Here is a 23,198-nt window from a genome sequence, read left to right as displayed (position 1 = left end):
TTTTTTTTGCTGCCCCATCATCTGCACCGTTTCAGTGGCATTACTCCCACGCCGCTCATTTAGATTCCCCCATACACGGCCACACCCGGGTTCGTCCGTCGCAGTTCCAGCGTCGGCAGTCCACAGGGAACCATCGATGTTAGGTCGCCTGGAGGCCACACACCAGAGGAGACCCTGCACTGCTGCTGAGTCACTTCGGTGGTGTTCAGTGGTGCCTGTTCTGATTTTACGTACTTAGGACACCACCTACTAAGCCCCCTACTAACGACAATAATGGCTTAGTCGCGGAGCCAGACTGAGTGAGCGTCCCCCCCAGAGTGGAGACCGCCACCACGTCCCTCAAACAACAGCCCCCGACGAATCCGCCGATACTGACGACATTGACAGGACTCACCCCAAGCACAGAAGTGGAGGGGTATCGAAACTGAGGTCACCATGAGAGCAGGGCATGAAAGGCCACAGACTTTGAGACTATTTTGTTTATATTGATGACGATGAAGGAGGAGGAGGATGACGATGATGATGACGATGTTGCTATGGAGGTCCATTTTGGTTTGGGACTGCGTGACAAGGCTGTACTCTACGCTTCCTGTCATAATGATATCCCGGCGTTAACCAGGCCCGAGAGATACAGACACTTGCAGTGTTGGTCAAGTAATTAGAGCAACACACCCAAAGACACATCCTTGAAGTGGATGACACTCGACTGTGTGGTCCCAGTCTCCCCATTTAAGCCCACAGCACACTCAACTCTGGGTAGGAGCCGACCACGGGCCGAAAAACCCACCTCCGCTGGGATTCGAACCCGCGTCCTCCCAGCCGTCAGTCCGCGACGCTAACCACTTCGCCACGGCGGCTGGTTCATTTATTTATCTTAATGTCATTATCATTTTTTTTTTTTTTTTTGGTAGGTGTGACTTTGGTTAGATATTAAAATAAGATATCTTCATTTATCTTATTTTAATATCATTATTATTATTGTTTTTTGTTGTTTATTTTTGGTAAGCGTGACTTCGGTTAAAGGGCGATAAATCGATTGCAGTATTCGCAGTGAGAACGCTGTTCAAATCATATGATTCTGGTGTATCTTGGGCATTCAAAAAATCTTTAACGACAATAAAAAAATTATTTTTAAGTCCTCGGTAAAGAAGACGTGGCTATCGCCGCAATCACACTGCAACATTTAGCCGTTTTCTCTGGATCTAGATAGATGTACAAGTTTAGTTACACCAGTTGACACGGTCGATTCAATTTCTCTTTTATGTTCATTCCAGTTTTATAGTTTTAAAGTTGATATGAAAATTGAGTATTTTGTTAAACTAAGAACATGTAGAGCCAAGTACAAGTACTTCTAAACGTCGTATGAAGTGAAAAGGACTTCTTTTTGAGATAAGTCAAGACTGGAATTTTTTTTGTTTCATCAATTCAAGGGTATTAACTCGCATGGTTACAATTTTTAACTGTGAATACCGACTGATTCTGTGGATAATTTTATGGCAGTTTCGGGCATAATCCAGTAAGTGATGAGGCGTTCACAAATCTTTCTCTGAATAAATATTTAACGGTCTCCTTCTCCAACTTTCCATCACATGTTATCGTGTAATGTCAATTGAATTTTGGATTGAACGGGCAGGTCAACAACTTGAAACAAAATGGCGTCGTTCGCGTTCGCAAGACTGAATAGGCCTATGAGCACGCGCTTTGAATGTGTATAAATATGTGTACCCAATCATTATTTTTTGCACATGAACTTCAGGGCTTAGCCAACAGATCTATAAAGTCCACTCGTCGTATTGATTTTAGTATTTTCCGAAAAAGACCACTTGGGCGAATGAACATAGTGAAACCCTGTACACTGAGAGTAAAATACACAAGCTTTTTAAGTACTGAGTATAATTTCAAAATGCAATGTTTAAGATGAGAAAGATCAGTTTAAAGCAAATTAAGCCCCCGGCATAAGTACAGATTAATTTCCCTTTTTTACTATCTTCACCAATACGTTTGCAAAATAAATAAAACTTCCATGCATAGCAAAAGAAGTTCCTGTTCGAACAAAAAATGAAAATAATGACTGCTCTTGTTGTTGGGTCAGAATATCAGATCAAAGTGCCAAGTTTAGAGATTACAAAAAATATAAATATAACAGTAAATGCAGTTTGCATATGATTAGGCTTCATTTTTTATTTTTTTGTGCCCATCCCAGAGGTGCAATATTGTTTTAAACAAGATGACTGGAAAGAACTGGATTTTTCCTATTTTTATGCCTAATTTGGTGTCAACTGACAAAGTATTTGCAGAGAAAATGGCAATGTTAAAGTTTACCACGGACACACAGACACACAGACACACACACACACACACACAGACAACCGAACACCGGGTTAAAACATAGACTCACTTTGTTTACACAAGTGAGTCAAAAAGTGCCTTGTGTACTTTGATGATAAAAACAAAACCCGCGAAAGATATCTGTTACTAAAACTGGGTCAAAAAATACTTCAGCAGATAAGCTAAAAGTAAAATTCCTGGCTGTGTGTGAAAGAAAAATGAACCGTTAACTCTCTCCATACGAACGGCGAAAGAGAAGACGTTAACAGCGTTTCACCCCAATTACCACCATCAAAATATTGCAAGTGGAAGGCTCTCATACTGAAGAGGTGAATGCTGACAAAGAATACCACAATTCTGACGACGGAAGCTAAAGGTTGGGTCATTAAGACACCCACTGGACATCCGAGGGGTCTGTGTAGAAGAGAAGAGAGGACTGGCCGTACTGAGTGAGTTAAACTGGGTGCTGCTTCCACCATGTCTATGGTAAAGATGAACAGTGCTTCAGGAGAAAGAAAACACATATCCTTTCCCTCCATCTCTATAATGAATACGAACAATGCGTAACGAGAAAGGTTACATATATACTTCCCTCCATATCTATAATAAATACGAACAATGCGAAACAAGAAAGGAAACGGATATCCTCTCCCTCAATATCTGTAATGAATTCGCACAGTGCGTAACAAGAAAAAAGAGAAAAGAATCCTCTCCCTCCATATCTATGATAAAGACGAACAGTGGACAACGAGAAAGGAAACAAATAATTTTATCCTATCCCTCCATACATATAATTAATACGAATCCCCACCCCCACTCCCCCTACTCCCCGCCCCCCATCCACCCACCAAAAAATAACCGATTCCTCAACCTTGATATCTATGATACAATCGAACAGAGGACAACGAGAAATGAACAACTTATCCTCTCCCTCCATGTCTATGATACAGACGAACAGTGTGTGAGGAGAAATGAACAACTTATCCTCTCCCTCCATATCTATGATACAGATGAACAATGGACAACGAGAAATGAACAACTTATCCTCTCATTCCATATCTGTGATACAGACGAACAGTGCGTAACGGGAAATGAACAACTTATCCTCTCCCTCCATGTCTATGATACAGACGAACAATGGACAATGAGAAATGAACACTTTATAATCTCCCTCCATATCCATGATACAGACGAACAGTGCGTAACGAGAAATCAACAACTTATCCTCTTCCTCCATATCTATGATACAGACGAACAATGGACAATGAGAAATGAACAATCTATCCTCTCCCTCCGTATCTATGATACAGACGAACAATAGACAACGAGAAATGAACAACTTTATCCTCTCCCTCCATATCTCTGATACAGACAAACCATGGACAATGGGAAAGGAACAACTTATCCTCTCCCTCAATATCTATGATACAGACGAACAATGGACAACGAGAAATGAACAACCTATCCTCTCTCTCCATACCTATGATACAGACGAACAATGGACAACGAGAAATGAACAAGTTATCCTCTTCCTCCATATCTATGATACAGACGAACAGTGCGTAACGAGAAATGAACAACTTATCCTCTCCCTCCATATCTATGATACAGACGAACAATGGACAACGAGAAATTAATAAGTTATCCTCTCCCTCAATATCTATGATACAGACAAACAGTTGACAACGAGAAATGAACATGTTATCCTTTCCCTCCATATCTATGATACAGACGAACCATGGACAATGAGAAATGAATAGCTTATCCTTTCCCTCCATATCTATGATACAGACGAACAATGGACAACGAGAAATGAACACTTTATCCTCTCCCTCCATATCTATGATACAGACGAACAATGGACAACGAGAAATGAACACTTTATACTCTCCCTCTATATCTATGATACAGGCGAACAATGGACAACAAGAAATGAACACTTTATAATCTCCCTCCATATCTATGATACAGACAAACAATGGACAACGAGAAATGAACACTTTATAATCTCCCTCCATATCTATGATACAGACGAACAACGCGTAACGAGAAATGAACACTTTATCCTCTCCCTCCATATCTATGATACAGACGAACAATGGTTTCCAGTTTCAGTTTCTGTAGCTCAAGGAGGCGTCACTGCGTTCGGACAAATCCATATACGCTACACCACATCTGCCAAGCAGATACCTGACCAGCAGCGTAACCCAACGCGCTTAGTCAGGCCTTGATAAAAAGAAAAAAAGGTGAATAAATAATAGATAAATACATTAAAAAACAACAACAAAAAAACCAAAAAAACCACCTACTACGAACAATGGACAACGAGAAATGAACAACTTATCCTCTCTCTCCATATCTATGATACAAACGAACAATGGACAATGAGAAATGAACAACCTATCCTCTCCCTCCATATCTATGATACAGACGACCAGTGCGTAACGACAAATGAATACTTTATCCTCTCCCTCCATATCTGTGGTACCAGACGAACAATGGACAACGAGAAATGAACAACTTATCCTCTCCCTTTATATCTATGATACAGACGAACAATGGACAACGAGAAATGAACACTTTATCCTCTCCCTCCATATCTATGATACAGACGAACAATGGACAACGAGAAATGAACAATTTATCCTCTCCCTCCATATCTATGATACAGACGAACAATGGACAATGAGAAATGAACAACTTATCCTCTCCCTCCATGTCTGTGATACAGACGAACAGTGCGTAACGGTAAATAACCAACTTATCATCTCCCTCGATATCTATGATACTGAGAAAGAGTGGACAACGAGAAATGAACAACGTATCCTCTCCCTCCATATCTATGATACAGACGAACAATGGACAACGAGAAATGAACAACTTATCCGCTCTCTCCATATCTATGATACAGACAAACAATCGACAACGAGAAATGAACACTTTATCCTCTTCCTCCATATCCATGATAAAGACGAACAGTGGACAACGAGAAATGAACAACTTATCCTCTCCTTCTATATCTGTTAAACAGACGAACAGTGCGTAACTGGATATAAACAACTTATCCTTTCCCTCCATATATATGATACAGACGAACCATGGACAACGAGAAATGAACAACTTATCCCGTCCCTCTATATATATGATACAGACGAACAGTGGACAACTAGAAATGAACACTTTATCCTCTCCCTTCATGTCTATGATACAGACAGACAATGGACAACGAGAAATGAACATGTTATCCTCTCCCTCGATATCTATGATACAGACGAATAATGGACAACGAGAAATTAACAACGTATCCTTTCCCTCCATATCTATGATACAGACGAACAGTGCGCAACGAGAAATGAAATACTGATGGATAAACGACCAGGAGGGCGTGTAGTAGAGTAGCATGGATGGGCCTGATAGGTATCCTACCCTCCATATCTATGACATAGAAGAACAATAGATAATAGGAGATAGAGACCCCTCCTGCCCGTCACATCTATGATAAAGATGCAAACAGCGGGTGACGAGAAGAGACAGGTATTCCCCCTCCCCCCACCCCTCCACCCCGCCTCCTCCCCTCCCCTCCCCTTCCCCTCATCCCCCTCTACATCAGTTTCAGTTTCAGTTTTTTTTTTCAAGGAAGCGTCACTGCGTTCGGACAAATCTATATACGCCACACCACATCTGCCAAGCAAATGCCTGACCAGCAGCGTAACCCAACGCGCTTTGTCAGGCCTTTAGAAAGCAAAAAAAAAGGTGAATAAATAATAGATAAAATAAATAATAGAATAATACATAACGTGAGGAGATGGTATTCCTCCCTCCATATCCCTTGCTTTGTCAGCATTCGGTGTTTGTGATCATGGTCCACCCATCTTGTCTCCCTCACAGCTCGACTGTCCTTGAATCCAGTTTGCTCGCTTCCCGGATAGAATACCCTTCCTTTCCTCTGGTCTGCGGGCACCGAAATGAAAAAAAAAAAGAAAAAAAAAAAGTCGAAAATCCAAATGTAAAACCTTGCTGAAAATAATTCATCTTCCAAAAAATAAAGAAAGGGGGGAAATGAAGAAAAAAGAAAGAAAGTACAAATCGAAAGTGTCTGTAAATTTACAACTTAGTGGATTATTTTTCTTTCTTCCTTTCTTTATCGTTATTATTCCCTTCTTTCTTTATCCATTTTACTTGTCTATTCATCTACAATGTCTGTCTATATGTTTGTAGCAAAGGCTTCGGAAGCTTTTATCTTATCTCCTTTTTTTTTCTTTTTTTTTTTCAGTGACGAGAGAAATAACAATGAGTGTCATAAGGAATTGAGCGATTGGTTCACAGTGACGTACATGAGTCGCTTGACTGACATACGACAGTTACGCGTGCGTAGTGCGTGTTTACACAACAAACAGCCAGTGCACAAGTCATCCTCATCGAAGATGAATAGTCAGGCATACGACGGACGTTCTCCTCCCATCCAGTAACATGTCTATCTCACAGCGAATACGGGTGTCATCAAACCATATTTTGTTACCACCAAGCACCATCGTACCACATCTCTTGTCAGCAGGGCGTCTCTTTCCACCCACCCAGAAGCAGACGGGCTTTGTGTGTCACTACAAACCGTGAAAATGACGGCACCAGAAGAAATGAGCACAACCATCTCTAATTACGTCCACACAGCATGGTTTCAGGAGTTGGACTCAGTTCACCACTGCTTCTCTTTGGATGAAAACCGACAGACTGCTGTTGGCTTTTGAACATTGACTTTTTGTCTTTTACTTTTGTAGATTAACTGGCTACGGAGACGGGAAAGCAATAACATCACCTTGATAACCCCCCTCCCCCTTCCACAACTATACCTCTCCCACTCCCACTTCCCCTGCCCCCTCCCCTCCCCCCTTCCACAACTATACCTCTCCCACTCCCACTTCCCCTGCCCCCTCCCCTCCCCCCCTTCCACAACTATACCTCTCTCCCACTTCCCCTACCCCTCCCCTCCCCCCCCCCTTCCACAACTATACCTCTCTCCCACTTCCCCTACCCCTCCCCTCCCCCCCCCCCTTCCACAACTATACCTCTCTCCCACTTCCCCTACCCCTCCCCTCCTCCCCCCTTCCACAACTATACCTCTCTCCCACTTCCCCTACCCCTCCCCTCCCCCCCCCCCTTCCACAACTATACCTCTCTCCCACTTCCCCTGCCCCCTCCCCTCCACCACCACCCTCCCCCCGCCCCCCTTCCACAACTATACCTCTCCCACTTCCCCTCTCCCCTCCCCTCCTCCCCCCTTCCACAACTATACCTCTCTCCCACTTCCCCTACCCCTCCCCTCCCCCCCCCCTTCCACAACTATACCTCTCTCCCACTTCCCCTACCCCTCCCCTCCCCCCCCCTTCCACAACTATACCTCTCTCCCACTTCCCCTGCCCCCTCCCCTCCACCACCACCCTCCCCCCGCCCCCCTTCCACAACTATACCTCTCTCCCACTTCCCCTGCCCCCTCCCCTCCACCACCACCCTCCACCCCCCCCCCCTTCCACAACTATACCTCTCCCACTTCCCCTACCCCTCCCCTCCCCCCCTTCCACAACTATACCTCTCCCACTTCCCCTACCCCCTCCCCTCCATCCACCCCCCCTTCCACAATTATACCTCTCCCACTTCCCCTGCCCCCTCCCCTCCATCCACCCCCCTTCCACAACTATACTTCTCCCACTTCCCCTACCCCTCCCCTCCCCACCTCCACAACTACACCTCTCCCACTTTCCCTCCCCCTCCCCCCCACCCCCTTCACAACCATTCACAACCATACCTCTCTCATCCCCCTCCCACCCACGCCCCCCCCCCCCCCCCCCCCAAAAAAAAACAAAAAAAAAAAAAGCAAAGAAGAAAAAAATGTTGGTACAGCTGATTCTGCTGATGCTGTGCCATTTTCCAGCAGTGCTAGTTAACTTCAGAAGCGTTTGGTGTTTGATGTACAAATGGCCTGTCACCGTATCTTACTGAACTATAATACGCGTCTGCAAAACTTTCATTTGTGAATCAGCTTTACACTATGTGAGTAGTTAGCGTGAACGACTGAAATCTAGAGACGATTGTAAAAAAAAAAAAAAAAGAATTGCTCCTACGAAGCCCATCATCAGAGGACAGAAGAAGCAGTCTTTCCTTGTACACTTGGGTACATCCATTGGTTGGAATCAAGATGAACAAACCCCATCCCTAGGCAAGCGTTATTCCGAGTCGTCTTCCGTGAAGCCAAAGGCTTTGGCCAGGTCTCTGAAGATCTCGCGGCATTCCGTCTGGATGAGGTCAAAGCACATGGCAACGAGGGCCAGTCCGAAGAGCAGGTAGAGCGTGCAGGATACGCGCTTGGCCTGGTTGTCCCACGTGTTGTGCTCGTAGCCCGGCACGATGTCCCCGAAGCCGATGGTGGAGAGCGTGATGAAGCAGAAGTAAGAGCTGTCGAAGTAGTTCCAGCGCTCCCACAGCGAGAAAAGCACGGCGCCCAGCACGATGTAGGCCGCCACCATCACCAGACACACCACGATGGGCACGCGCACCACCTTCTTCCTGTCGTCCACCTCCCAGGGTTCGTCAACCTGACCTCCTCCGGCGGTGATTTCAACCCACCCGCCACCGCCACCATCGCCGCCCCCTTCCACTACCGGACCACCCTCTCCATCCGGGCGCTCTTTCAGGGACTCGGTCAGCACGAGCAACTCGGACGCATCCTTCGTAGAGTCGGGGGGTGGTCCTTCCGGGGACTTGGCGGGGTGGTGTCCTCGGGGACTGTCGGGACAGTACTCGGGGGGAGAGTGCTCGCCGGCGGGACGTCGCGCTAGGGGTGTCTGAGAGGAGGAGGAAGAGGGCGAGTCCCGTATCATCATCGTCGTCATCAAGGGCTGCTGGTGCGGAGGAGGAGGAGGAGGAAAAGGAGGAGGAAAAGGAGGAGGTTCGCTGCCGGACACGGATGTTGCCAGGCCCTCCACCCCCACCAAACACCGCCGCCCTCCCGTCGCCTCCTCCCCTGACGTCATCGGAAGACGACGCACCACTGCTCTCATCCTCCCCCCTCCTTCTCCTCCTCCCCCTCCGCCATTACCCAACAACGCCGTCCCGTCGTGAACCGCCGCAGGAGACTCGGAGTAGTAATAGTAGTGGCTCGCCATAGCGCTGTCATCACCATCGCCAGGCCTGGCACCGATGATACCCTGGGGAGGAGTCTCCCCCATCTCCACCTCTACCCCGGATGTCCCCCCGCTCCCTCCTCCTGCCCGCCGCTCTCCCTCCCCCTCCTCCATCCCCCCGTCGCCCCGTTTGTGGCGGGCCAAGCTGGAGATGTAGATGGCGGCGGCGGCCTTCCTCCTGGCGGCCAGGGCCGCGGAGCGACGCCTGAGGCGGTTCCGGCAGGGCTGACAGACGATCTGCTTCCAGAGGAGGCGGAAGCAGTTGGCCATGAAGCATCCGATGTTGGTGAGGCACAGTAGCGTCATGGGGATCCCCACCAGGGCGTAGACCATAGTCACCACCCGGCCCCACATCGTCTTCGGCGTCAGGTGCCCGTACCCTGCAGAAATAGAAGGGAAAATAAAAGAATAGATAAACAGTACCCTGTCATCGTCATTGTCGTCGTCGTTGGCATCAACACCATCATCATCATCGTCGTCGTAGTCGTCGTTGTCATCAACATCATCATCATAACTACCATCATGACCATCACCATCATCAGCATCATCACCGTTCTGAGTATCAGGTAGCCGCGCCCTATCAGAGTGCTTATTTCTGTTGAGTTTTGCCAGAGGACAACGCTTTTGTTGTCGTGGTTTCTGTTTTTACGTCACAATATGCACACAACACACGGGATCTCGGTTTATCGTCTCATCATCCGAATGACTAGCGTCCGGGCCATCACTCAAGGCCTAGTGAAGGGTGACAAAAAATACTGCCTAGTGTGGGATTCGATCCTGTTGGTTCAAAATCTCTGGCTTCCTAGGCAGATGCGTCACCACTACGCCACCTTTCCTAGGCAGATGCGTCACCACTACGCCACCTTTCCTAGGCTGATGCGTCACCACTACGCCACTTTTCCTAGGCTGATGCGTCACCACTACGCCACTTTTCCTAGGCTGATGCGTCACCACTACGCCACCTTCCCTAGGCTGCTGCGTCACCACTACGCCACTTTTCTTAGGCTGATGCGTCACCACTACGCCACTTTTCCAAGGCTGATGTATCACCACTACGCCACTTTTCCCAGGCTGATGTGTCACCACTACGCCACTTTTCCTAGGCTGATGCGTCACCACTACGCTACCTTTCCTAGGCTGATGCGTCACCACTACGCCACATTTCCTAGGCTGATGTGTCACCACTAATCCACTTTCCCTACGCTGATGCGTCACCACTACGCCACTTTTCCTATGCTGATGCGTCACCACTACGCCACTTTCCCTACGCTGATGCGTCACCACTACGCCACTTTCCCTACGCTGATGCGTCACCACTACGCCACTTTTCCTAGGCTGATGCGTCACCACTACGCCACTTTTTTTTTTTTTTTTAGGCTGATGCGTCACCACTACGCCACTTTTCCTACGCTGATGCGTCACCACTACGCCACTTTCCCTACGCTGATGCGTCACCACTACGCCACTTTTCCACTCCATGCATACATGCATACAGACACGACACAGACAGCAACAATAATCAACCATGGGGCAAACCAGATGGGGTCTGTTCGATCAACTAACAGTGACGCCGGCACGTCAGGCAATCTCTTGCGAGTCTCGCACACATGGTGATCTCGTAATAACTATAACCACAACAGCATTGACAATCTGACAGAATAATAACAATCCAAAGATTGGACGTCTACGAGAATAATCATGCAGTCGATTTACGGCATTCAGGTATCAGGATGATTGGGTAATCGATAATAAGTGTATATTCTTTGCAGCATTTTGGAAAAAGATGACTTCTCAGTGTGGAAGCCGTCCGAATCTCTTGTAAAGATAAATGTGGCAGGAACTGATATGGGGATATATTTTTCTATTCTGCTGGTCAGCGTCTGTCGGTGTTTCTTTGTTTGTTTCGGATAAGAACTTGCGGTTGTTTGGTGTGTTATTTCAAGACAATTTGCACTGAAAGACATTCTTCCTTTATCGACACAGTTGTCCAGTTTTGACAGCCTCCCCCTCCGCCATTTCTGTGTGTCGTGTAATCATATTGTGGAGTGATGGCCTAGAGGTAACGCGTCCGTCTAGGAAGCGAGAGAATCAGAGCGCGCTGGTTCGAATCACGGTTCAGCCGCCGATATTTTCTCCCCCTCCACTAGACATTGAGTGGTGGTCTGGACGCTAGTCATTCGGATGAGACGATAAACCGAGGTCCCGTGTGCAGCATGCACTTAGCGCACGTAAAAGAACCCACGGCAACAAAAGGGTTGTTCCTGGCAAAATTCTGTAGAAAAATCCACATCGATAGGAAAAACAAATAAAACTGCATGCAGGAAAAAAAAAAGAAAAAAAAAAAAAAGGGTGGCGCTGTAGTGTAGCGACGCGCTCTCCCTGGGGAGAGCAGCCCGAATTTCACACTGAGAAATCTGTTGTGATAAAAAGAAATACAAATACAAATATTATTCAGGTATTTATCCCTTCTGACAAAAAAAAAAAAATACAGAAATCGGATCCGTGACATGATCTTCATCACGTATCGACAAGGCCGGTGTAGCATCTTCTTAATACCCCTCCTTTTGGTCTTCCCCCCCCAAGTCAAAATTAATCTGGCTAGCCCAGGTGAACTAATCCCGCGGCCTATGCATACTAGATTGGGGTGACCCCCGGGGAACAACTTCAACTGGTGAAAACTGATCCCCACCTAGCGGGATTTTACCTTTTCTCTTCTCTGCAACTGGTGAAAACTGATCCCCACCTAGCGGGATTTCACCCATTATCCCCCCTTCAACTGGTGAAAACTGGTCCCCACCTAGCGGGATTTTTAACCTTTCTCTTCCCTTCAACTGGTGAAAACTGATCCCCACCTAGCGGGATTTTACCCTTTCTCTTCCTCTTCCCTTCAACTGGTGAAAACTGGTCCCCACCTGGCGGGATTTTACCCTTTCTCTTCCCTTCAACTGGTGAAAACTGATCCCCACCTAGCGGGATTTTACCCTTTCTCTTCCCTTCAACTGGTGAAAACTGGTCCCCACCTAGCGGGATTTTACCCATTATCCTCCCTTCCATTGGTGAAAACTGATCCCCACCTAGCGGGATTTTATCCTTTCTCTTTCCATCGTAATGAAATGTCACGGTGAGGTTGGAGGGGGGGGGGGGGAGGAGTTGTTAATAAGTAGAACTTCCCCGCGTTTGATTTCGTTCAGTTACAAAGGGGGGTGGGAGAGGGGTCAATAAAGCGTAGCCCAGAACGAACCATGCAGTTCATGTCGGTAACGTTATGTCTGTTGTTAATGGCTGAGGACCGATTAATTATTAACGTGTATTGTTTGCGTGAATGGGCTTTTTGGTTTGTATTTTTTTCTTTGTTCTTTTGACACCACTCTTATCGTTTGTGTGATATATGTAAGAAATGTATGTCTGTAACGTTTCAATACCCCCAGGGAGTACAAGAAACAACTTTTTGCCTTTGATAAATGCTTAGGTTCTCTCTCTTTTTTTTTTCTCTCTTTTTTTTTTACATACCAAGGGCGGTAACACTCAAGCGGCAATTTGAATAAAACCAAAGTCTTTGTCATTGTTACTAGCGTAATTGTTTTTACCTTTATTGCTATATTTCCGCGCATTCTAGGATAAATATTGTGAGTATCTCAAGTAGAAAAAGAAAAGTATAATATGAAATTTAAAAAAAAAGAGATGTTGAGAGAGAGACAGAGACAGAGAGACACAGAGAGAGAGAGAGTTTTTTTTTGTTTTTTGTTGTTGTTTTTTTGTTGTTGTTGTTTTTTAATACATGCCACTCTGAAGCGATCGTTACAAATACGAATACATTTCATACTTTCAAAGTGTAATCTGGACAAAGAGGCAAATTTGCAAGAACTTTTGAATGTAGCCGACATTTTTTTACATATGGCGTTAAATTGTTTGAAGTCAGAACTTCAAATATCGATGACGACATGGAGAATGTCTATGGCGTTAAATTGTTTGAAGTCAGAACTTCAAATATCGATGACGACATAGAGAATGTCATAGCTTCCACAGAAGTTAAGCACGTGGCCAGCTTGACATTTTCAGTAGTGGCTTAACTGTATCAAGACTGGTGCGCATTAAAGAGAGAGAGAGAGGGGGGGGTGGGGGTGGAGAAGGGAGATAGAGAAGACGTGCTGATAGACAGACCGTATGACAGAAAGAAAGAGGAAAAAAAGAAAAGACAGAGAATGACTGAAAGAGAAAAAAAAAGACCAACCGTATAAATAAAACAGGAAAAAAGAAAAGAACGAAAAAAAAAACACCCGAAAACAATCATTTCAACACAACCAAGCGTACAGTGCGTACAAGAGAAAACCCCAAGCACTGATGACAGTCTTAGTCTTCGGGACTTCCACAAAGGTGGATAGTGTGTGAAGAGAGAGATAGTATCCCTTCCCGTCCGTGATAAAGACGTGCAATGGGAACTAGGGGAGAGATGGATCCGTCCCTCAAATTAATGATCGTGACGAACAGTGGGTACCTATGATATGCTGATATGGATCCTTATATAGCACCTATCCTCGGTCGAAGACCAAGCTCTAAGCGCTTTACAAACACGGGGTCATTTGCACAACAGGCTGCCTACCTGGTAAGAGCCGACCGACAGCTGCTATCGGGCGCTCATCATTCGTTTCCTGTGTCATTCAATCAAATTTCATTCATGCACGCCATACATACTCAGACAGGCATGTAACATTTTACGTGTATGACCATTTTGTTTATCCCCCCCCCCTACACCCCGCAAACCCCCTCCACCCCTTCCCCTCTCCCCCATGTGGGCACAGCCATACTCCATTTTCGGGGTTGAACATGCTTGGTATAACCCACCGAACGCTGACATAGATTACAGGATCTTTAACGTGCGTATTTGCTCTTCTGCGTGCGTATACACACGAAGGGGGCTCGGGCACTATCAGGTCTGCACATGTTGACCTGGAAGATCGGAAAAAATCTCACTCACAAGGCGCCGTTACCGATATTCGAACACGGAACCCTCAGATTGGAAGTCAAACGCTTTAACCATCCGGCTATTGCGAGAAGATGAATACCTTCCTTTCCATATCTACGATAAAGACGAACAGTAGGTGAACACAGAAGATAATATCCTCCTCTCCATGCCGATGATAAAGACTAACAGTAAGTGAAGACAGTATCCTCTACATCCGATGATAAAGACGAACAGTAGGTGAAGATAGTATCCTCCTCTCCATGCCAATGACAAAGAATAACAGTAAGTGAAGAGAGTATCCTCCTCTACATGCCGATGATAAAGACGAACAGTAAGTGAAGATAGTATCCTCATCTCTATGCTGATGATAAAGACGAACAGTAGGTGAAGATAGTATCCTCATCTCTATGCCGATGATAAAGACGAACAATATGTTAGACATACAGGCAGGCAGAGAGAGTCATAGACATACAGACAGACAGATACAGAAACAAAGAAAAAAAACAACAACAACAACACGTGCAACATCAGTTCCATTGGCATCTGATGGACTTGAGCAGCCATAGGTGGGTGAGGGAGAGGTTGGGGAGGAGTGAGGAGGGGGATGACAGAAAAGGCGAGTGGGGGGGGGGGGGAGCTGGGAGTGGGGTGGGGAGGGAGTTGGGTGGGGAGGGGGGGGGGTGATAAAGAGACGTCGAGGAGGGAGTGTTGAGTCGTACAGATGGGCTTTGTGGGACCCGGAAGGGAGAGTGGGGAGTGTTGAGTCGTACAGATGGGCTTGGTGGGACCCGGAAGGAAGGGAGAGGGGGAGAGTGTTGAGTCGTACAGATGGGCTTAGTGGGACCCGGAAGGGAGAGGGGGGAGTGTTGAGTCGTACAGATGGGCTTTGTGGGACCCGGAAGGGAGAGTGGGGAGTGTTGAGTCGTACAGATGGGCTTGGTGGGACCCGGAAGGGAGAGGGGGGAGTGTTGAGTCGTACAGATGGGCTTTGTGGGACCCGGAAGGGAGGGAGAAGGGGGAGTGTTGTCTATAAGATGGGCTTGGTGGGACCCGGAAGGGAGAGGGGGGAGTGTTGAGTCGTACAGATGGGCTTGGTGGGACCCGGAAGGAAGGGAGAGGGGGGAGTGTTGAGTCGTATAGATGGGCTTGGTGGTACCCGGAAGGGAGAGGGGGGGGAGTGTTGAGTCGTACAGATGGGCTTGGTGGGACCCGGAAGGGAGAAGGGGGAGTGTTGAGTCGTACAGATGGGCTTGGTGGGACCCGGAAGGGAGAGGGGGGATTGTTGAGTCGTACAGATGGGCTTGGTGGGACCCAGAAGGGAGAGTGGGGAGTGTTGAGTCGTACAGATGGGCTTGGTGGGACCCGGAAGGGAGAGTGGGGAGTGTTGAGTCGTACAGATGAGCTTGGTGGGACCCGGAAGGAAGGGAGAGGGGGGAGTGTTGAGTCGTACAGATGGGCTTGGTGGGACCCGGAAGGAAGGGAGAGGGGGGGAGTGTTGAGTCGTACAGATGGGCTTGGTGGGACCCGGAAGGGAGAGGGGGGAGTGTTGAGTCGTACAGATGGGCTTGGTGGGACCCGGAAGGGAGAGGGGGGAGTGTTGAGTCGTACAGATGGGCTTTGTGGGACCCGGAAGGAAGGGAGAGTGGGGAGTGTTGAGTCGTACAGATGGGCTTGGTGGGACCCGGAAGGGAGGGAGAAGGGGGAGTGTTGTCTATAAGATGGGCTTGGTGGGACCCGGAAGGGAGAGGGGGGAGTGTTGAGTCGTACAGATGGGCTTGGTGGGACCCGGAAGGAAGGGAGAGGGGGGAGTGTTGAGTCGTACAGATGGGCTTGGTGGGACCCGGAAGGGAGAGTGGGGAGTGTTGAGTCGTACAGATGGGCTTGGTGGGACCCAGAAGGGAGAGTGGGGAGTGTTGAGTCGTATAGATGGGCTTGGTGGGATCCGGAAGGGAGAGGGGGGGGGAGTGTTGAGTCGTACAGATGGGCTTGGCGGGACCCGGAAGGGAGAGGGGGGGAGTGTTGAGTCGTACAGATGGGCTTGGTGGGACCCGGAAGGGAGAGGGGGGGAGTGTTGAGTCGTACAGATGGGCTTGGTGGGACCCGGAAGGAAGGGAGAGTGGGGAGTGTTGAGCCGTACAGATGGGCTTGGTGGGACCAGGAAGGGAGAGGGGGGAGTGTTGAGTCGTACAGATGGGCTTTGTGGGACCCGGAAGGGAGGGAGAAGGGGGGGAGTGTTGAGTCGTACAGATGGGCCTGGTGGGAACCGGAAGGGAGAGTGGGGAGTGTTGAGTCGTACAGATGGGCTTTGTGGGACCCGGAAGGAAGTGAGAGTGGGGAGTGTTGAGTCGTACAGATGGGCTTGGTGGGACCCGGAAGGGAGAGGGGGGGGGAGTGTTGAGTCGTATAAATGGGTTTAGTGGGACCCGGAAGGGAGAGGGGGGAGTGTTGAGTCTATAGATGGGCTTGGTGGGACCCAGAAGGAAGGGAGATGGGGAGTGTTGAGTCGTACAGATGGGTTTAGTGGGACCCGGAAGGGAGAGGGGGGAGTGTTGAGTCGTACAGATGGGCTTGGTGGGACCCGGAAGGAAGGGAGAGGGGGGAGTGTTGAGTCGTACAGATGGGCTTGGTGGGACCCGGAAGGGAGAGTGGGGAGTGTTGAGTCGTACAGATGGGCTTGGTGGGACCCGGAAGGGAGAGTGGGGAGTGTTGAGTCGTACAGATGGGCTTGGTGGGACCCGGAAGGGAGAGGGGGGAGTGTTGAGTCGTACAGATGGGCCTGGTGGGACCCGGCAGGGAGAGGGGGGGAGGACGTGGTCAAGCAGTGGTGGTGGAGGGTAACAAGCCGAACCATCAAGGGAAGCCCTACATATGCGATGCTCTGCCAACCTGAAGTGAAATCATTCATATATGCGGTTCTCCCTCCCCTCTTTCCCCCCCCCCGTCCCTCTCCGCCCTTCCTCCTTCCTCCTCCTCCACCCTCGTCACTCCCACGACCTCACAACGAGTTGTCAAAACATACACTGGCCGCATCAGTGCTGCAGTTTCTCAATGGTTTCGGGGACTGAAAGAGCTCTGTTCTGGAACGAGTCATATATCTCCAGGCAAGATGAAAGGAAACATTCTGAAGGCACGTGGATCATTATACCATTTCCAGTTGAGTAAATGGTACGACTTTTACCTCGGAGGGAGATGAATATTGATTTTTTTAATCAAATCTAGCAAACGCTGACCCATGGGGAAACAAGCAATATCAAGGTATGTTGGAATTCAAATTCCGCTGAAGTATAATTAACTCGAAATAGAATAAAAGGCAAACTTAAGTGCTTGGACATCAGTGAGATTTTCGTTCATAAACAATATTTGTCATTCCAGAAAGATACAGAAGATTTTACAAAAAGGAACGATAACCCAACTGTGTGTACTATCAGCGCTCAAATGACTGTAAAAGCATATTTGAAACCTGATTATGGTGTAACAGGCTATTTGTTTTAAGCTCCAGATGTTTGTTTGAGTTTTAGCTGAAGTGATACTGCTCTCATTTCTTGCCTCGTCAAAAGTAGAAAAACCCAGCAAGGTTATTGTTGTTCTTCGTCTGCTTCTGTTAGCAAACTATAAATCTGTCACGAAAGGCACATAACCATTTGATTTCACATTATGTGTTGCCTTGTCGACCGCACAGGCTGCCCCTGAGCTAAAATACATTATTCTCCGTCAGATAAAGCAGCCAGAGATGTAGTGTTTTGTAAAGCAAGCCAAAACAAGCTTGCTAATCATATAGTTGTTTGTTTTTTTTTCCAAACAAGTGGTTAAAGAACACTCAACATAAAAGGTTCTGATAGTTTTGGAATAACCTACATAAGAATATCGATGGTTTTATGTTTCTAGAATAATCAGCTCAAAAGACTTAGGCTCTGGAATAATCCATAATAAAACGTATGGTTTTTGCACTCCAAAATTATCACTCTTCAAGACAAAGGGGGAAAAAAACCACACACAAGACATATCTCCCATTTCCTCCTATCATCCATCACCTGCCTCAGTTTCAGTTTCAGTAGCTCAAGGAGGCGTCACTGCGTTCGGACAAATCCATATACGCTACACCACATCTGCCAAGCAGATGCCTGACCAGCAGCGTAACCCAACGCGCTTAGTCAGGCCTTGAGAAAAAAAAAAATATATATATATATAGATAAGCGTACATACATAAATAAATAAATAATAATTATGATATAAAAAAAAGATAGTAATGAAAATAATGATAAAATAATAATAATAATACTAAATAAATAATTAAATAAATAAGACAACAATGATGATAAATAAGCAAATAAATATAAAACATGAAGACACACATTCACACATACACCCACACATGCATAACAGATATGCCCCCAAAACGCAGTTTCACAGATATGAAAGCACAGTCAAATACATATAAACGTACATGAGCTCCAACACACACACACACACACACACACACACACACACACACACACACACACACACACACACACCACAAATTTCCCTGCACCTGCCTCAGCTCAAAACAGCTTATCCTATCGACTGACCAATAGTGGTGATGACGGTTACGGAGTACAACAGGGATCCGGCGAAGGTCCACTGTAGTTCCTCGTTGATGACGTTGTCGGTGCCATCCCAGCGCTTGTCCTTCACGGCCTGATAGATCTCCATCTGGAAGGCCTCCAGCACCTTGCTGGCTTTCTCTTGCCACTGCACGGGGTCCAAGATGTTCAGCTCAACCGTCACGTTCCACAGTCTCTGTGTGAATGAAAGAACGAAAGAAAGAAGAAATGAAGGAAGGGAGGAAGGAATGACATCATCTATAAATTATAATAAGGGCGCGTACGAATTTCCACGCTCAGGTTGTTGTGTTCACAGCGTCACGTGCCACATTATCTGTTCGAATGAATGAAGGAAAGAAATGTAATGACAGAAAGAAGGAATAAAATTGGTCTAAACGTGAATTGGTTTTTTGAGGCGGTGGACAAAGTATCTATGCTTATGCTGTGTGTTCACAGTGCCTCCAGTCCTCATGCACACAGAGACAAAAAAACAATCAGAAATAATTAGATGCCTGCACAACAGACAGTGCATGCGCGCACGCGCGCTCGCGCGCACACACACACACACACACACACACACACACAGTGTGTGTGTGTGTGTGTGTGTGTGTGTGTGTGTGTTGGAGCTCATGTACGTTTATATGTATGAGGAGTTACAAACCGCTATAGCTTCCCTTGGCAATAAAAAAAGTTCAGTTGGAATCGATGCACTATCGAATGTGATGCTAAAACACATCCCAAAAAATTGTATCGTTTTCCTACACAAAATATATCAGAAATGTTGGACATCTGGAACTGTACCACAGATATGGAAAACATCAATAGTTGTACCGGTTTTAAAAACAGGAAAACCTAAACGTAATAAAAATAGTTACAGGCCTATTGCTTTGACCTCGCATGTCTGTAAATTGATGGAAAAAATAGTCCTGTTTAGAATTATAACTTACTGCGAAAAATACAATATCATTCCAGTGAACCAGGCTGGATTTAGAAAAGGAAGATCAACGGTCGAACACCTAGTAAAGATTACAACTCAAATAAAACATCAGTTTGCCCGCAGAAAAAGTGTCCTCGCAACGTTTTTTGACGTAAAAAAAAGCCTACGATCAGGTTTGGCACAAACGTCTTTTATTCAAACTGAAATCAGTTGGAATATCTGGTAATCTCTATGAGTATATTAAAAGTTTTTTATCTAATAGAATTATTCAAGCAAGGGTGGGAACACATTATTCTTTGCCACATAAACTTGACATGGGAATTCCACAGGGCTCAGTTATAGCCCCTATTCTCTTTAATATTCTTATTCAGGATCTACCAAAGGCATTGTCAAATCGTGTAGTTTTAGTACAGTATGCTGATGATATATGTATGTGGATGGGTGTCAATCTAAAAAAGTCAACCCCACAAAGAGCACAGAATTATATACGTCGTTTGTATCAGTCTGATCTCGATAACATTGGTAACTATATGTTTGAAAATGGTCTAGCTTTGTCGACTGAAAAAACATGTATGATGTTGTTTAATTCAGGTGGTAACCCATCTAGCACACCCATTTTTAAATTACTTGGTGACGTCATTGATTATAAACAGGTAGTGAAGTTTTTAGGCGTTTATCTTACTTCAAAGCTGACATGGAACATTCACTTTGATTACATCTTAACAAAGGCAAGGAAAAGTATCAATTTTATGAAAATTATAAGCCGCTTACCCTGGGGAATGGATACAAAAACATTGATTCATCTTGCCATGGCCCTTGTAAGATCTAAGATAACCTATGCACAAGAAATATTTTTCAGTGCACCTAAATATCTATTACAAAAGATTCAAAGTGTAGACTGTAAGGCTATCAAAATTGCCCTCGGAGTGCCCTCTCATGCATCCAATCAGGAAACATACAAAACAGCCGGAATTCTTCCCTTAAATGAACATCGTGAGTTAGCAACAGCAAAATTCGCTGTGAGGTACACTTCAATGACAAAAAATTTCATTGCTGATGAACTGACAGTAAGATCAGACATTGATTTTCCTAAAAGAGCTAAAGCCATCTCATCACAAGAAACAGTTGCAACTTACATTTCAAATCTGTTAAAAGAATCTGAAGTTAACATGAAAGAGTTAGCTGCAAAACCACATCATTCTCCTGTTCCTTTTTGGGAAATGTTGAAAGCGGATTTTGATATCACTTATTCTGAAACAAAAAAGGAAGAAAACATCAATATCACGACAAGTACTGCCAGAATTCATATAACAGAAAAATATCAGAATCATCTCCATGTATTTACAGATGGATCTGTTCTTGATGACAAAAACGCTGGTGCGGCTTTCTATATTCCTGCCTTTAAAGTTGAAAAATCTTACTTTATTGGAAAACACCTTTCCATATTCACAGCTGAGCTAATTGCTATTATACAAGCTCTGAACTACTTAGTGAGCCATCAAATAGTTTTCTCGAAAATAGCATTCTTTGTTGATTCCAAATCAGTACTTTATGCTCTAGAACTATTCAGCCTTAAAACAAGACCTGACTTAGTTATTGAGGCAAATCATTTGGTACATTGTTTAAGGATTAAAGGGACTGAGGTCAGTTTTTGTTGGGTGCCTTCTCATGTGGGCATTCTTGGCAATGAAATTGTTGATAAAGCAGCTAAAAGAGGAGCGCAAGATTCAGAAAAATCGACAAAAATACATGTCCGTCTCTCCGTAAAAGAGGCATACACTTTGTTAGAAAAATCAGCATGGGGTCGATTTCATAACCGATGGAAGTTGAAGTTTTTAAACCATAAAGGAACATTATTCCCCGATAATATTATTAAAGAAAAGATACCGAATCCATCAGCTTGCTATACAAGATTAATAACCTCTACTTTCTTCCGTATAAAACTTGATGCGCTGAAGATAAAGTATAGTAAAAATGTTACATGCATCTGTGGTAAGCAGTTCAGTTTGCATCATTGTTTGTTTCCCTGCCAGCAGTTACGTACCTTCTTGCCCAAGTATTTCAAAGAGAATAATAATTCTGCAGATGATTTTTGTAAAGTTATTTCCGACGAGGTTCTTATGGTCGAACTTTCACAGGCATTAGTTCATAGCCCTATTTCTACATTCCTTTAATGCACTTCAGAATTGTGTTAATGGTTTCTGATTATTTAAATTATTATTATTGAATTGTTACTGTTAAATGTAATAGCATGTTAGTTATACCCCATGCCCCCACCCCACCCCACCCCACCCCTTTATTTTTATTTTATTTTTTTTTTTAACGTCTAATATCACTGATAGTGAAAAGACGCTAAACAAAAGAACGAACACACACACACACACACTCACACACACACACACACACACACAACAACAACTCTCTCTCTCTCTCTCTGTATCTCTCTGTCTCTCTGTCTCTGTCTCTGTCTCTTTATCTTTCACACCCACCTACCCACACCCACTGACTGACCCGTCTGGTCCTCATACAACGGAGAAGCTTGCTCGCGGGTTGTTTTTTATTTTTTTTATTTTTTTATTTTTAATTTTATAAACTTACCAACACGTGTCGCTCCCGGATCTGGTGGATGTGCGTGATGCCCTTCACCTCGTTGGATGCCTCCAGGGCCTGGAAGATGAAGCCGCCCATGATGGAGTAGGCCACCACCAGGCACGTCAGGCCCACGTGCGACACGAGGAACATGAGGAAGCGCTTGCTGACGGACTTGACGTGCCTCTTCATCGCCACCTTCTGCTTCCGGGACAGGCGGAACTTCGTCCGTCCTCCCTCCACCCTCCCTCCTCCTCCTCCTGCTCCATGGAGCGAGTTCCCCGCTTTGGAGGAGCTGTTGTGGTGGCTGGTAGGAGGAGGAAGGGGTGGGTGGAGGTCGGGGTTAGCGGCAGTTGTGGTGGTGGTGGTGGTGGTGGTGGGAGGTGGTGGTGGGAAGTCAGAGTAGTTGTGGTTGTTCGGGGAAGGACACAGCACCACAGGCATGCTTGAACCATCGTCGTCGTCGTCGTCCTTTGATGAAAGGGGGGAGAAGGAGGAGGAGGAGGGGGGATCAAACTTCGTCATCTCGATGTCCGTTCTTTCAGGCGTGGCCAAGTTCGGGGGGGTTGTGGTTCTGTCATCATTCATGTTGTTGTTGTTGTTTTGTTGTTGTTGTTGTTGTT

General features: G+C 46.0%; 1 protein-coding gene across 1 annotated transcript in view; it reads right to left on the bottom strand.

Annotated features, from left to right (window-relative positions):
- Window positions 1-8,530: 8,530 nt before the first annotated feature.
- The window catches only part of LOC143275047 (potassium channel subfamily K member 18-like), a 21,663-nt gene continuing 6,995 nt past the window's right edge, over window positions 8,531-23,198 (bottom strand). Inside the window, exons 2-5 of the mRNA XM_076579110.1 lie at window positions 22,585-22,835; window positions 19,035-19,245; window positions 9,645-9,883; window positions 8,531-9,164 (exon numbers count right to left, since the gene is read on the bottom strand). Of these exons, the coding sequence (XP_076435225.1) occupies window positions 8,547-9,164; window positions 9,645-9,883; window positions 19,035-19,245; window positions 22,585-22,835 (1,319 nt within the window). The 3' untranslated portion in view covers window positions 8,531-8,546. The remainder of the gene's footprint in view (window positions 9,165-9,644; window positions 9,884-19,034; window positions 19,246-22,584; window positions 22,836-23,198) is intronic.

The sequence above is a fragment of the Babylonia areolata genome, chromosome 29 (assembly GCF_041734735.1).
Source record: "Babylonia areolata isolate BAREFJ2019XMU chromosome 29, ASM4173473v1, whole genome shotgun sequence".
NCBI classification, from domain to species: Eukaryota; Metazoa; Mollusca; class Gastropoda; order Neogastropoda; family Buccinidae; genus Babylonia; species Babylonia areolata.
Note: the sequence above shows the minus strand (reverse complement) of the source record. Positions and strands in the feature narration are given on the sequence as shown.